The 14,313-nt window shown below is 42.4% G+C and overlaps 1 protein-coding gene across 9 annotated transcripts in view; it reads right to left on the minus strand.

Moving 5' to 3' along the window:
* Positions 1 to 14,313, minus strand: part of cnot4.L (CCR4-NOT transcription complex subunit 4 L homeolog) — a 42,029-nt gene that overhangs the window by 16,825 nt on the left and 10,891 nt on the right. For all 9 annotated transcript variants that reach the window (XM_041585870.1, XM_041585874.1, XM_041585869.1 and 6 more), the window contains exons 2-5: positions 6,603 to 6,896; positions 2,252 to 2,449; positions 1,626 to 1,712; positions 478 to 579 (exon numbers count right to left, since the gene is read on the minus strand). In XM_041585870.1, coding sequence (XP_041441804.1) covers positions 478 to 579; positions 1,626 to 1,712; positions 2,252 to 2,449; positions 6,603 to 6,776 — 561 coding nt within the window. In that variant the 5' untranslated portion in view covers positions 6,777 to 6,896. The remainder of the gene's footprint in view (positions 1 to 477; positions 580 to 1,625; positions 1,713 to 2,251; positions 2,450 to 6,602; positions 6,897 to 14,313) is intronic.

Consider the following 14,313-nt stretch of genomic DNA (forward strand, 5'->3'; position numbering starts at 1 on the left):
CCCAGCACATGCTCTGGGCTGCTGTCACTTACCTCACCTTAAAGACCTACTCACCATATACAATAGGACAGTGACAAGGCTGAGTAGTAATTAATTCAGATCACAGGACATTGCATCTTAGAAACCAGTGCAGTCTGCATCAGAATTGATTCATAATCAGCCCTGTAGCATCAGCTAATATATAGAAGGTGAACCTCACTTACCACTGGATGATTTCCCCCGACCCCTAAACTCAACTTCTCAGTAGCAGCCCACTGAGCATGTGCAATGCCGCTGACTCACAAGAGGGCTAACAAGATCCAAGATGGGGAGCTGCTGGGTGCAACTGTCATTACTGATATAGGGCTGGTACAGTATGTTCTGTATATGCAATACAGCATTTTCTTTTATAGGCTACACCTTTCCTTTAAGTTTACATCGAATTTTTTATTTTGGGATTTTTATCCCGTTGAAATAAAAGAAAAAAAGTTTCCCCACCTTTAGCGTTCTCCCGTCTACTACCACATTGTTGACACACTGTATGGCTCGGAGTGCATCTTCTGACCGAATGTACGTAACATATGCACTGGCACTTGGACCCTGCAACAAAAAAAAAAAAAAATCTTGCAGAGAATTGAATAAACACCTAATGCATCTCACTGAAGTTCAACCATCCAGCTGGTGGACCTGTGGTGCGTTCCAGTACAATTAGAGGGATAGTTGACCTTTAAATTAACTTTTAATATGATATAGACATTGATATTCTGCGACAACTTGCAATTGGTTTTCATTTTTTTAAGTTATTTCTGAATTTGTCCAGCAGCTCGTTAGTATTTTAACAGCTATCTGGCTGCTAGGGTCTTATTTACCCTAGCAACCAGGCGGGAGTTTGAATGAGAGATGGGAAGATGAATAGCAGAGCACCTGCATTGAAAGAGAAGTAATAAAAACGAACAATAATAATTTTATAGCCTAACAGAGCAATCGTTTTTGGCTGCTGGGGTCAGTGACCCCCATTTGAAAGCTGGAAAGAGTCAGAAGAGATAGACAAATAAACTAGAAAAATGTAACTAGTGTATTAACAAGTGTATTTAGTTGTAATATTGGTGTGTAGGTGCATCTCAGGTCATTTTGCTTGGTCATGTGATTTCAGAAAGAGCCAGCACTTTAGGATGGAACTGCTTTCTGACAGGCTGTTGTTTCTCCTACTCAATGTAACTGAATGTGTCTCAGTGGGACCTGGATTTTACTATTGAGTGTTGTTCTTAGATCTACCAGGCAGCTGTTATCTTGTGTTAGGGAGCTGTTATCTGGTTACCTTCCCATTGTTCTGTTGTTTGGCTGCTGGGGGAAAGGGAGGGGGTGATATCACTCCAACTTGCAGTACAGCAGTAAAGAGGATTGAAGTTTATCAGAGCACAAGTCAAATGACTGGGGGCAGCTGGGAAACTGACAATATGTCAGATTTCAAAATTAAATATAAAAAAATCTGCTTGCTCTTTTGATTTCAGTACAGAATTCTGCCGGAGCAGCTCTATTAACTGATGCGTTTTGGAAAAGAAAACATATCCCTAACTTCAAGGCGAATGGTGAGTTTGGGGAGGGGGGTATAGCGCCGATTCTTCTTCTTATCGTCCAGCCCTTACCTGTGAGCCTGCATAGGACGTGCTGTTGTTGATAACAACTTTGTGTATTTTCCCAAATTTCCCAAAGTATTCTGGCCGTTTTAAAACCTGAATAAAGATTGGAAAAAAAATATGTAAAATTGTTAATAATGTTAATAATGTCAGGGTCACAAACGTACTTAAAGGGGCAACCGCACACATGAAAAGATAGGCTGCTCTGCTAACGGGTCCCCCAATTATTCCACCCTCAAATATGGCCACAGAATTCAGCCGTATTTAGTTGTCCCTATCCTTAGCAGAGACTGAACGATCAGAGCTCGGCTAAAGGCAAATGCAGGCGGTTCCTGCTGATGCTGCACTTGTGTTCAGGGCAAATCCGATTTTTCCGTCTGGGTATAGAGGCTGAACCCCAGCGGGACTGTATAAACCAGGGCCCTGCACTTTCTGCAAGGTAGGCAATTTTATTATATCTCCGTGAGCCACAGTTATGCCATAATAAGCAAAAAAAAAAAAATATATATACAAAATAGCCTTACATGTACAGAATATAAAGGGAACGTTTCCATGAATTTCATTCCAGAAATAATAACTTTGCTGGGGTCCCAATAAATGTTTAGATGAGAAATAAGTAAAAAAAATGCCAGTACCTCGGGGTCTGCTAGTCGCTGTGAAAGCCCCACTACAAACACTAGGTTTTTCTGCACGACCCGCACACTTGCTAGATGTTTGCGGTTCTCTGAGATTTTCTGTTTCCGCTCGTTCTGTTTCTGCTTTTTTTCGTTTTTTATCCTCTGCAGTTCTTCTTGTGAGAGTGGTTTGTACACTGCTGGGTCTTCTGGATATGGCTGCATTGTGGGGAGACGAGAGAGAGTTAGTGGTCTGGCAGGTTACACACAAATAAGGGCACAAATAAGCACTCACCCCAAATCTCCCCCTAACTGGCCTTCAGACTGGGCCCCCTTAGCTCATAACAAGGTTACAGATATATAGAAATATTGGGGTGTCAACCTGCTATAGATCCAGGGGTACCCAGGGTACAAATAAACACTCACCCCAAATCTCCCCCTAACTGGCCTTCAGACTGGGCCCCCTTAGCTCATAACAAGGTTACAGATATATAGAAACATTGGGGTAACAGTCACCCTGCTATAGTTCCAGGGGTACCCAGGGTACAAATAAACACTCACCCCAAATCTCCCCCTAACTGGCCTTCAGACTGGGCCCCCTTAGCTCATAACAAGGTTACAGATATATAGAAATATTGGGGTGTCAACCTGCTATAGATCCAGGGGTACCCAGGGTACAAATAAGCACTCACCCCAAATCTCCCCATAACTGACCTTCAGACTGGGCCCCCTTAGCTCATAACAAGGTTACAGATATATAGAAACATTGGGGTGTCACCCTGCTATAGTTCCAGGGGTACCCAGGGTACAAATAAACACTCACCCCAAATCTCCCCCTAACTGGCCTTCAGACTGGGCCCCCTTAGCTCATAACAAGGTTACAGATATATAGAAATATTGGGGTGTCAACCTGCTATAGATCCAGGGGTACCCAGGGTACAAATAAGCACTCACCCCAAATCTCCCCCTAACTGACCTTCAGACTGGGCCCCCTTAGCTCATAACAAGGTTACAGATATATAGAAACATTGGGGTGTCACCCTGCTTTAGTTCCAGGGGTACCCAGGGTACAAATAAGCACTCACCCCAAATCTCCCCCTAACTGACCTTCAGACTGGGCCCCTTAGCTCATAACAAGGTTACAGATATATAGAAACATTGGGGTGTCACCCTGCTTTAGTTCCAGGGGTACCCAGGGCACAAATAAGCTCTCACCCCAAATCTCCCCCTGACATTCAGACTGGGCCCCCTTAGCTCATAACAAGGTTACAGATATATAGAAACATTGGGGTACCAGTCAATTGAACCCCTGCTATGCCCATAGACTGCTGCATGGTGCAGACTACTGCTTGGTCTATCGAACCTTGAGATTCAGCCTATGGCCATCACAACAGAACATCACCAGTAACACCCCCAAGCATGGTCTTGTATAGGCTCCCTGCAGAGGCTATACAGAGGTGTTATCCTCAATTTCGGAACGTGATAAAGCCAAGATGATTCGGTGCAATACGGCATTATTCAAGGAGTGGATAATATTACAATTAAAATGATGGTGTCAAACAAAGATGTCCTCAGGAAGACTATAGACCATAAAATTCCACTTCTGTTCTACCTCTAGTTGGCCACCATTGTTGCAATGGATCAACACAACTTTGCAGATGGTTGGGTTCCTTAAGGCGCATCTGTTGTTCCTTTGACATGGCGAAGGGTGGCAGATATTCTATCCCAATATTTCACTGTAGAATCAACGTTAGCTACCCAAGAACCAGAACCCAGACCATGGATATGGGAGGAGCTAGAGAGTCTGAATGATGGACCTACTACCCCAACATCTTTCATGTGATACTGTAATGCCGTTTTGGCAGTTCCAAACCAAAGATTCCATGGAATCAGCTTGTTTAATTATCATAACGATGATCACAATGCATTCTGCTGCACTTGTAACCTTTGCTCATGGATCCAATAAATATTTACATAATCAGCTTCATGTTAGCACTCCTTATTCATCAGAAATATGATCTCACTGCTTCTCGGATATTCCTGCACACAAATAGACGTGCATCATCATTTGATTTTCCCCAAAAAAAATGAGACATTCATCTGGAACACACCATGATTATTCACACCTGAAAGAGTCTCCAGTCAGATTTCATAAATAAGGCAAGGAACATTCATCGGGTCATCGTTTTAGTCTAGTGCAGTGATCCCCAACCAGTGGCTAATGTGCAACATATTGTTCTCCATCCCCTTGGATATTGCTCCCAGTGGCCTCTAAACAGCTGCTTCTTTTTGGATTCCTGTGAGCTTTAGTTGCATAAAAACCACGAGTACTGCCAAACAGAACCTCTTATAGGCTGCTAGTTCACATAGGAGCTACCAAAAGCCAATCACAGCCCATATTTGGCACCCCAGGAACTTTTGGCATGCTGATGTTGCTCTCCAACCTTTATTTACAGTTGAATGACGCTCAAGAGTAAAAAAGGTTGGGGACGCCTGGTCTAGTAGAGAAGAGAACCAAGTGCCAAGGAAGTCCTTCAACTTAATCCACTTATTAAAGAAGATACACGTCGATAAGGTTGAAGGCTATTGCTACTATGGCTTTCAGAACCTCATTTGTTGGTGGGACATCTCAAGGGAGCCTTGTCCTGCAACAGTAGCTACATTGTCAAGAGCAGTTATTCCCAACCAATAGCTCGTGAGTAACATGATGCTCTCCAACCCCTTGGATGTTGCTCCCAGTGGCCTCAAAGCAGGAGCTTATTTTTGAATTCCAGGCTTGGAGACAAGTTTCGGTTATAAAAAAAACAAGGTGCACTGCCAAACAGAGCCTCAGTGTAGGTTGACAATCCTCATAGGTGCTTTCAAATGGCCAATCACAGCACTTATTTGGCACCCCAAGAACATTTTTCATGCTTGTGTTGCTCTCCGACGCCTTTTACTTCTGAATGTTGCTCACGGGTTCAAAAGGTTGGGGATCCCTGGTCAAGAGACTACATGATGCGAGATGACTGCTCAAAACATGATCATGCTTATGTTGCTCTCCAACCTTTATTTACAGCTGAATGAGGCTCATGGGTAAAAAAAAGGTTGGGGATCCCTGGTCTAGTAGAAAAGAGGACCAAGTACCAAGGAAGTTCTTCAACTTAATCCACTTATTAAAGAAGATACATGTCAATGAGATTGAAGGCTATTTCTACTATGGCTTTCAGAACCTTATTTGTTGGTGGGACATCTCAAGGGAGCCTTGTCCTGCAACAGTAGCTATATTGTCAAGAGAATACATCCACCATGATGCCAGATGACTGCTCAAAACATGATCAATGGGAGCTAATAACATAATCGGAGGAGATGCAATGAAGGAGCATATCTCGAAGGCCCTAAGAGAACACATCCACCATGATGCGAGATGACTGCTCAAAACATGATCATGCTTATGTTGCTCTCCAACCTTTATTTACAGCTGAATGAGGCTCATGGGCAAAAAAAGGTTGGGGATCCCTGGTCTAGTAGAAAAGAGGACCAAGTACCAAGAAAGTTCTTCAACTTAATCCACTTATTAAAGAAGATACATGTCAATGAGATTGAAGGCTATTGCTACTATGGCTTTCAGAACCTTATTTGTTGGTGGGACATCTCAAGGGAGCCTTGTCCTGCAACAGAGAATACATCCACCATGATGCCAGAAGACTGCTCAAAACATGATCAATGGGAGTGAATGACATAATCAGAGGAGATGCAATGAAGAAGCATATCTTGAAGGCCCTAAAAAGGTCTACCAAACATTGTCAGAAAGAGACACAGGACAAGGTCTTGAGATTGGCAGCTTTCTTGGCTTTCCCTCTGGTGTTTCCTTTGGCACAGATATGGTAGCATGTACGCTGAAACATATTGTGAAGTTTGCAGGGACATTATTTTAGAGTTGCCAGAAACATTAATCCATAAGGTCAACGGTTTTCCAGGCCGGACGCCTTTTCTTCCTTGCCAGGATAAAGTTACAGCATGAGAACAATTCAACGTAGATCAGAAAAACAGTTAAATAAGCTCAAAAAAAAAAAGCTTTGCTCTTGGCAGGTCATCGCAATCTCCATCGCTATTTTTGGCGGCACAAATTGGATTTTCTTGGTGTGATCAAAACACATTCTGGACAGACTGGGGAACAGATTCCAGAGCTGTGAATAACTTGGGTCTCTGTGACGAGACAACAGAACCTTCATATTTGTGAAGGATACGCCAGTTGTTGGGTGACAGTTTGGGTCCAATGAGATTGCTAGCCAGGCACCCAGTTGGAAGGGACAGGTGAAAAACCTTTGTACGGGACATGGTTCTTACCCAACAGGGGGGACTGTACCCCAGCCGTCACGTATTTCCTTACCTTTCTGCAAGCGGGACACAGCCCGTTTTCATCTGTGCGTATACGGTGCCAACAAAACCGGCAGATCTGGTAGCCACATGTGCAAGGGAAAAAGTTGATGTCGTCGATCTCTAAGGGCTCCATGCAAAGGGGGCATTCCACAGGGTCTTCCTTCACAACGGGGCTGCGGGACATCTTTACGGGTTCCCCAAAAGAAAAAAAAAAAAAAAACGCAGGAAACAAAAAAAAATGTCCAGGCTTATATAATAACTTAAATGCGAAATTAAAATCTCCGGGGTGCCAATATCTGTGTATCTGTAAAAGAGAGATAATAGTCATTAAAAACTCGTCAAATAAAACAATTATATATATATATATGTATAGATTCTGCTAATACATGGCAAGGAGGCTTTATATGGTTACGGGATTAACCAATCAGAATAGCAATCCATAAAACAAACTCTCAAATATCCACACCGAAGCTGAACTTGCAATTGGTTTTCGTTTTTTATCATTTGTGGTTTTTGAGTTATTTAGCTTTTTATTCAGCAGCTCTCCAGTTTGCACTTTCAGCCATCTGGTTGCTAGGGTCCAAATTACCCTAGCAACCACGCATTGATTTGAATGAGAGACTGGGATATGAATAGAAGAGGCCTGAATAGAAAGATGAGAAATAAAAAGTTCGCAATAACAATACATTTGCAGCCCTACATTTATTTTTTTTAGATGGGGTCAGCGACCCCCATTGGAAAGCTGGAAAGAGTCAGAAGAAGGAGGCAAATAATGAAGAAAAACTAGGGATGCACCGAATCCAGGAGAGACCTGGATCCGACATAAACCAGCAACCCACAACCTGTGACCTGGACCGCAACATGCTTGGATCCGCTAAGCAACCTGCAACTGCCTTATCTGCAACCAACCATTGTTAAACAGGAAGTGATGTTGCTGTGACATCACAAGTGGGTGGGACAGAATTTTTTTAAAAGTAAAAAAAAGCTTTCCCCTTCCCAGCCATAATCTGCATATGAAAATTAGGATTTGGAATTCGGCCTAAATTTTGGATTTGGTGCATCCCTAGAAAAAAACTATAACAAATAAATAATGAAGACCAATTGAAAAGTTGCTTAGAATTAGCCATTCTATAATATACTATAAGTTAAACCACCGATGTAATCACCTTCTTCCCGCACTTTAGGATTAAGCACTCCTCATGGTTCTTCCCAGCCCACTCACATCTTCTCTTGCACGCCTGTCTGACTCAGAACACACTAACACACACACACTAACACACACACAAATCCACTCCTTCACACTCGCCACCTGCAAGATGCACACACGCACGGGGCCGCTGGGAATCGACGATCCATCTGGATATATTTATTTTCTAACCCAACTTGCGATACGACTATCTAACAAGGGCACAGAGCTGATAATTTGCTACTGGGGAAAAAAAAAACAAGCCATATTTAAAGGGGTACTGTGAATTTTTTTTTTCCAAAACGCGTCAGTTAATAGTGCTGCTCCAGCAGAATTTTGTACAGAAATCCCATTTCTCAAAAGAGCAAATAGAGGCTTCTGGGTGTTTCTTTGCCGCCCGGTAGAGTTCCGAGGAGACTTCATCCTCCTGCTTGAGCCGTGGGCGAGTCAACGCCAGAACATTTTCTTTCTCCAGATTCTGGAAATTCCTCCTCCAGATTTGGAACCGATGGAATCTCTGACTTGCTTTTTCCTGGTACATATCAGGAGAGGCCCTGCCAGTTGCTTGGTGGAACAAAGCCCTTCGTCTTCTGGTTTCTGCTCTTAAAGGGAGAGGACGAACAACTGGGAATGAAACATTTCCTACAATATTGATGGAGTCGGGACGAGGCCACCAAAACAGCTGTGGGTAGTGTATGGAGAGGCAACCAACGTCCTCTTAAAGGAGTGCTTCAACTTTAAGTGAACTTTTGGTATGTGATATAATGGCCAATTCCAAACAACTTTTTCATTAGTTTTCATTATTTATTTTTTATAGTTTTAGAATTATTTGCCTTTTTCTTCTGACTTTCCAACATTCAAATGGGCGTCGCTGACTCCATCTTAAAAAAAACAAATGCTCTGTAAAGCTACAAATTTATTGTTATTTTTTTTTTTTTTTTTACTCTTCTTTCTATTCAGGACTCTCCTATTCATATTCCAGTCTCTTATTCAAAAACAAACACCTATTTTTATTCAGACAAGGTGGGTGGAAAGGTAATGACTCGGTTTAGGCACTTGACTGTGAATGTAAAGTCAGAGCAGCACAGAGGCTGGAGCTGGAACCAGGCATTTGCTTTCAGGCACGCTGTGAATGCTGCAATGGGGGTGGGAAGCCGGCATAATACTGACTGAACAAATACTCCAAAGGGAGCGTGTGTAGGCTGCAAAAACACATTTCAACAGTTATTATAAGCAGTAGGGAAATGGAAGTTCTGATACAGATAGCTAGAATCTCAGCTGCCATAAAGCAGGACAGGGCTGCTGCTTACAATGGGGATCAGATAGGATCTGTGCAGCCAATAGGACAGAATGTTCTGTTATACAGATAGCTAGAATCTCAGCTGCCATAAAGCAGGACAGGACTGCTGCTTACAATGGGGATCAGATAGGATCTGTGCAGCCACTGGGACAGAATGTTCTGTTATACAGATAGCTAGAATCTCAGCTGCCATAAAGCAGGACAGGACTGCTGCTTACAATGGGGATCAGATAGGATCTGTGCAGCCACTGGGACAGAATGTTCTGTTATACAGATAGCTAGAATCTCAGCTGCCATAAAGCAGGACAGGACTGCTGCTTACAATGGGGATCAGATAGGATCTGTGCAGCCACTGGGACAGAATGTTCTGTTATACAGATAGCTAGAATCTCAGCTGCCATAAAGCAGGACAGGACTGTTGCTTACAATGTGGATCAGATAGGATCTGTGCAGCCACTGGGACAGAATGTTCTGTTATACAGATAGCTAGAATCTCAGCTGCCATAAAGCAGGGCTGCTTATAGTGGTTTAAACCTCAAATCTACAAGTTCCCATGTTCTCCCCCGTTGGAAGAAGAGAAGGGGTCAGAGAGTATCAAATAATCAGACATTTGCTGTGTAATACACAGGGCTGGAGATATCCCAGCAGGTCCATAAATTGCGGTTCCTGACTCCGAGCATTCCTGGAATACTTGATATATATTTACATGTAAGCAGCTATTTTCTGGTTTACGAATGTTTTCATTGACCACAGAAACTTCCGAGTTTACAGGGGGTGGGATAGGATAATACGCGACTCATTAAACTTCTTCCCAAAGGACCAAAAACAAATAGGGGAAAAATAACCTCCTTAAATTGTTATTTACCCGTTGCTAACAGCAGAACCATAGTTACGGAGACACAGGCTGAAGATTATGAACAAACAGATTTACTATTATCCCAAGAGAGCAGTTCACCTTTAAATAACGGTTAGTAGGATGTAAACAAATTCTGAGACAATTTGCAGTTTGTCTTAGTTTTTTAAAATTGTTTTGCAGGCTGAGTTATACAGGGAACTCTGAGTATCACTCATGTATTATAAGAGATAATGTACCCCCTACTGTAAATGATAAGGATATTAGAAGTCACTGAGGGGTTGTTCTGTGACCATATAAAGACACAAGGCTGCAGGCTGAGTTATACAGGGAACTCTGAGTATCACTCATGTATTATAAGGGATAATGTACCCCCTACTGTAAATGATAAGGATATTAGAAGTCACTGAGGGGTTGTTCTGTGACCATATAAAGACACAAGGCTGCAGGCTGAGTTATACAGGGAACTCTGAGTATCACTCATGTATTATAAGGGATAACGTACCCCCCTACTGTAAATGATAAGGATATTAGAAGTCACTGAGGGGTTGTTCTGTGACCATATAAAGGCACAAGGCTGCAGGCTGAGTTATACAGGGAACTCTGAGTATCACTCATGTATTATAAGGGATAATGTACCCCCTACTGTAAATGATAAGGATATTAGAAGTCACTGAGGGGTTGTTCTGTGACCATATAAAGGCACAAGGCTGCAGGCTGAGTTATACAGGGAACTCTGAGTATCACTCATGTATTATAAGGGATAATGTACCCCCTACTGTAAATGATAAGGATATTAGAAGTCACTGAGGGGTTGTTCTGTGACCATATAAAGGCACAAGGCTGCAGGCTGAGTTATACAGGGAACTCTGAGTATCACTCATGTATTATAAGGGATAATGTACCCCCGACTGTAAATGCATGAAAGTATGATGCAGAGAGTGATATTCTGAGACAATTTGCAACTGGTTTCCATTTTTAATTACTTGTGGTTTTTGACTTATTTAACTTTTTTTTCAGCAGCTCTCCAGTTTGCAATTTCAACCGTCTGTTGCTAGAGTCCAAATTATCCTAGCAACCATGACTGGAGACTGGAATATGAATATAGCAGAGGCCGTAACAGAAAAATGAGTCATAAAGTCGCATTTGTTTTACATGGTGTCAGGGACCCCCATTTGAAAGCTGGAAAGAGTCAAAAGAAAATAATGATGACCAACTGAAAAGTTGCTTAGAATTAGCCATTCTATAACATACTAAAAGGTAATTTAAAGGTAAACCTCCTCTTAAAGGGCCACGATACCTTAATTCCCGAGCAAGCTCAGTGAAAGGCAGGTATGGGTAATCTATTTGCAAGCAAACATCTAGTTGCTATGGGTTACTAGACCTCTGCAACTTTTACTGCGTTGGAAACCTGAGCCCAAAGTGCCACAAACAACAAAAGCTGCACAGGAGATGGACTGGAATGTGACGGATGAACAACACGAATGAAAAGCCGATGCCAAAAACCAAACTGAAAAGCTCTTTTAAATGATCTGAATTTAGAATTCTTGCAGAGAGAATGCATTCAGAGCTGTAAAGTGGAAAAAAAAGAGTGAGGCAATATGTGACCTTTAGCCGGGATCACGTGCGGCACAGAACAAGCCAAGACACAGCCACGTCATGAAATAGGCAACTTACTGGGCTACCGGGGCCAGCTCAAGGCACTGGGTCAGTTTTGGGAACATTTTATGCTTTAATTTTGGCCAAAAAACAGTCAACTGGCATTATCAAGCCACTGGTGGGAAAAGAGCTTACAATCTAAAAGGAGCATGAGACAATTTAGACTGCTTCCTGGTTGCTGGGGCTGAATCTCCTTGGCAACCAGGCACCGGTTGAAAAGTCAAAACAGAACAGAAAGGTAATAAAAACGATTAAATTGGAGCTTCACAGGGAAGAAGTAGATAGAAAATAAATTACAGGTATCTGGAATGCTGGGGATCTGGGGTTTTCTGTATAATGGATCTTTCCATAATTTGGATCTTCATACTTTCAGTCTACTACAAAATCATGTTAACATTAAATAAACCCAATAGGCTGGTTATGACACCAATAAGGATTAATTATATCTTAGTTGGGCTCAAGTACAAGCTACTGTTTTATTATTACACAGGAAAAGGAAATCATTTTAAAAAACATGTTTTAATTATTTGGATAAAATGGAGTCTATGGGAGACAGCCTTTCCGTAATTCTAAGCATTCTGGATAACGGGTTTCTTGGCCAAATCCAAGAACCGGGCCGAACCGAATCCAAACCCTATACAACGACAGGAATTTCAGGAGCAGCCCAGTAGTGATGTGCGGGCCGGCCCGATACCCACAGGTCGGAGGGGGTCGGGCTGGTTCGGGCGACCCTGCGCTCTACTTAGCGGGTGGGGGTTTAGCTCTTCTCCTGCTCTCCCCGCCCGCCACCGTCAAATGCCGGCTTCCGACTTCCGGGTTCGTCTTTAATAGATGTTGCGCCTTCTCGCCCTGCCCCTCTTGTGACATCATCGGTGGGGCGGGTCTAAAAAAGCAACTCAGAAGTCGGATGCGGGCGGGCGCAGGCCAAGGTAGGGCGGGTTAGGGTTGGGGAAATCCCGACCCGCATATCACTACAGTCCAGGGTTTCGATTTAGTTCGGTATTTAGCCAAAACCGTCCCCCAAGGTTCAGAGGTTTGGTCGAAACCGGTCCCGGGGATTTTGGTGTTTGACCAAACCTATAAAATCCAGGTGGGCCCATCCCATGAAAACAATACGGGTGAACTGCCCCTTTAAACAATTAACCGATTACCAGGGTCCTCAATTACCCCTAGCAACGACTGGATTTGGAGACACGAAATCGACAGAAATATTCAGCGACTTTTTTTGGCCCACCGGTCCATCATTTTATCTGACCAATCAGATTTAAAGATCAAGGATACGGCAAATTCAACCAAACAAGTGACCAGGGGGTATATTTATCAAAGGGTCCTCTAGAGTGAAATTCCGCCACTCTCCATTCATTTCTATGGGATATCAGATTGTTATGTTCTTATCTGACCAATGGCATTGCGGCAGACCTTAGTACTGGAGCACTTCTCAGCAGGGCCTTATTTCTATAAGAGACGGGGTTCCGGCAGAGAAGTGAAGTTGCACCAGCGAGGATAAAGAAGGTTGAGGCAACCTGAATTCAATGGCCCTACTCTCTCTGTTCAGACTGGATCAGCAGGTTTTATGTTTTTATAGCAAAAAATGTGAACGGCTTTTATTTAAAGGGCTGGTTCAGCTTTCAGTTAACTTATAGAGGCACATTTATCAAAGGTCGAATTTTCGAATTCATGGGAGTTTTTAAAAAACTCCCCTTAACCTTCCATAAATTTGACCAATCAAAATTAGTTTAAAAAAAAAAAAAAACTCGGTTGAATTAAATCGACCCCAGAACTTGAATCGAGTTCGTTAGTATTGATTCGAGTTCGTTAGTATACCATGAAAATATTAAACTTTAAAATCACACAGCCTTTATTAAGAAATAACTCACTGAAACTCCGCTTGCGCTCCTCTTCAGAAAAGGTGATCCATTGCACAGCGCTCGATTTCTCTTCCCTGACTTCATTATAGGAGATAGCCAGGGAGGAGAAATCAAGCGCCGCACAATGGATCACCTTTTCTGAAGGAGTGCAAGCGGAGTTATTTCTTACTAAAGCCTGTGGGAATTTAACGTTTAATTTGACTTGGTGTTTTTTTTCGTGGTATACTAACGAATTAAAAAAAATTTTTTTTTTGATGTTAGTGGTCCTTTAAATCAGCAGCTTATTGCCCAGTGTATGGCGACCCCGGGCTTATAAATCCCGTTGGACCGAGGAGCGAATTGTTTAGTTGATGCGGCACTCGATACGACCACCCGTTTTTTCCTTGTTGTGATCCAATCATTGGGGCCCACGATTCACTCGATTTTTTTAAAACTCTCAAACTCACGTGAACTCTAAATTTAGACTAATCGAAAGCGATAAAAAAAAAACGAAATCTTCTAAACTCAGGTGAATAGGAGCGACCCGAAAACTCGAATCAAATTCGATTAGAGAGTTTTAAAAAGTGGAATGTCAGGAAGGCAGCAAACAACTCTAAATTGATCCCAGGACGTCTTCCATTGACTAAAACAGCAATTCTGGCAAATAGTCAAATTTGAGTTCTCAAAGGGCCAGAGTATGATAAATCTCGAAAATTGAATTAGTATTTTTTAAAATGAATCGATATTCAAATTTTCACTTCGACCCTTGATAAATCTGCTCATTATTGTTATTGCTACTTTTTTTCTTACTCATCTTTTTATTCAGACACTCTGCTATTTCTATGCCAGTCTCTTATTCAAATCAATGCATGGTTG

Source organism: Xenopus laevis, chromosome 3L (assembly GCF_017654675.1).
Source record: "Xenopus laevis strain J_2021 chromosome 3L, Xenopus_laevis_v10.1, whole genome shotgun sequence".
Taxonomy (NCBI): domain Eukaryota; kingdom Metazoa; phylum Chordata; class Amphibia; order Anura; family Pipidae; genus Xenopus; species Xenopus laevis.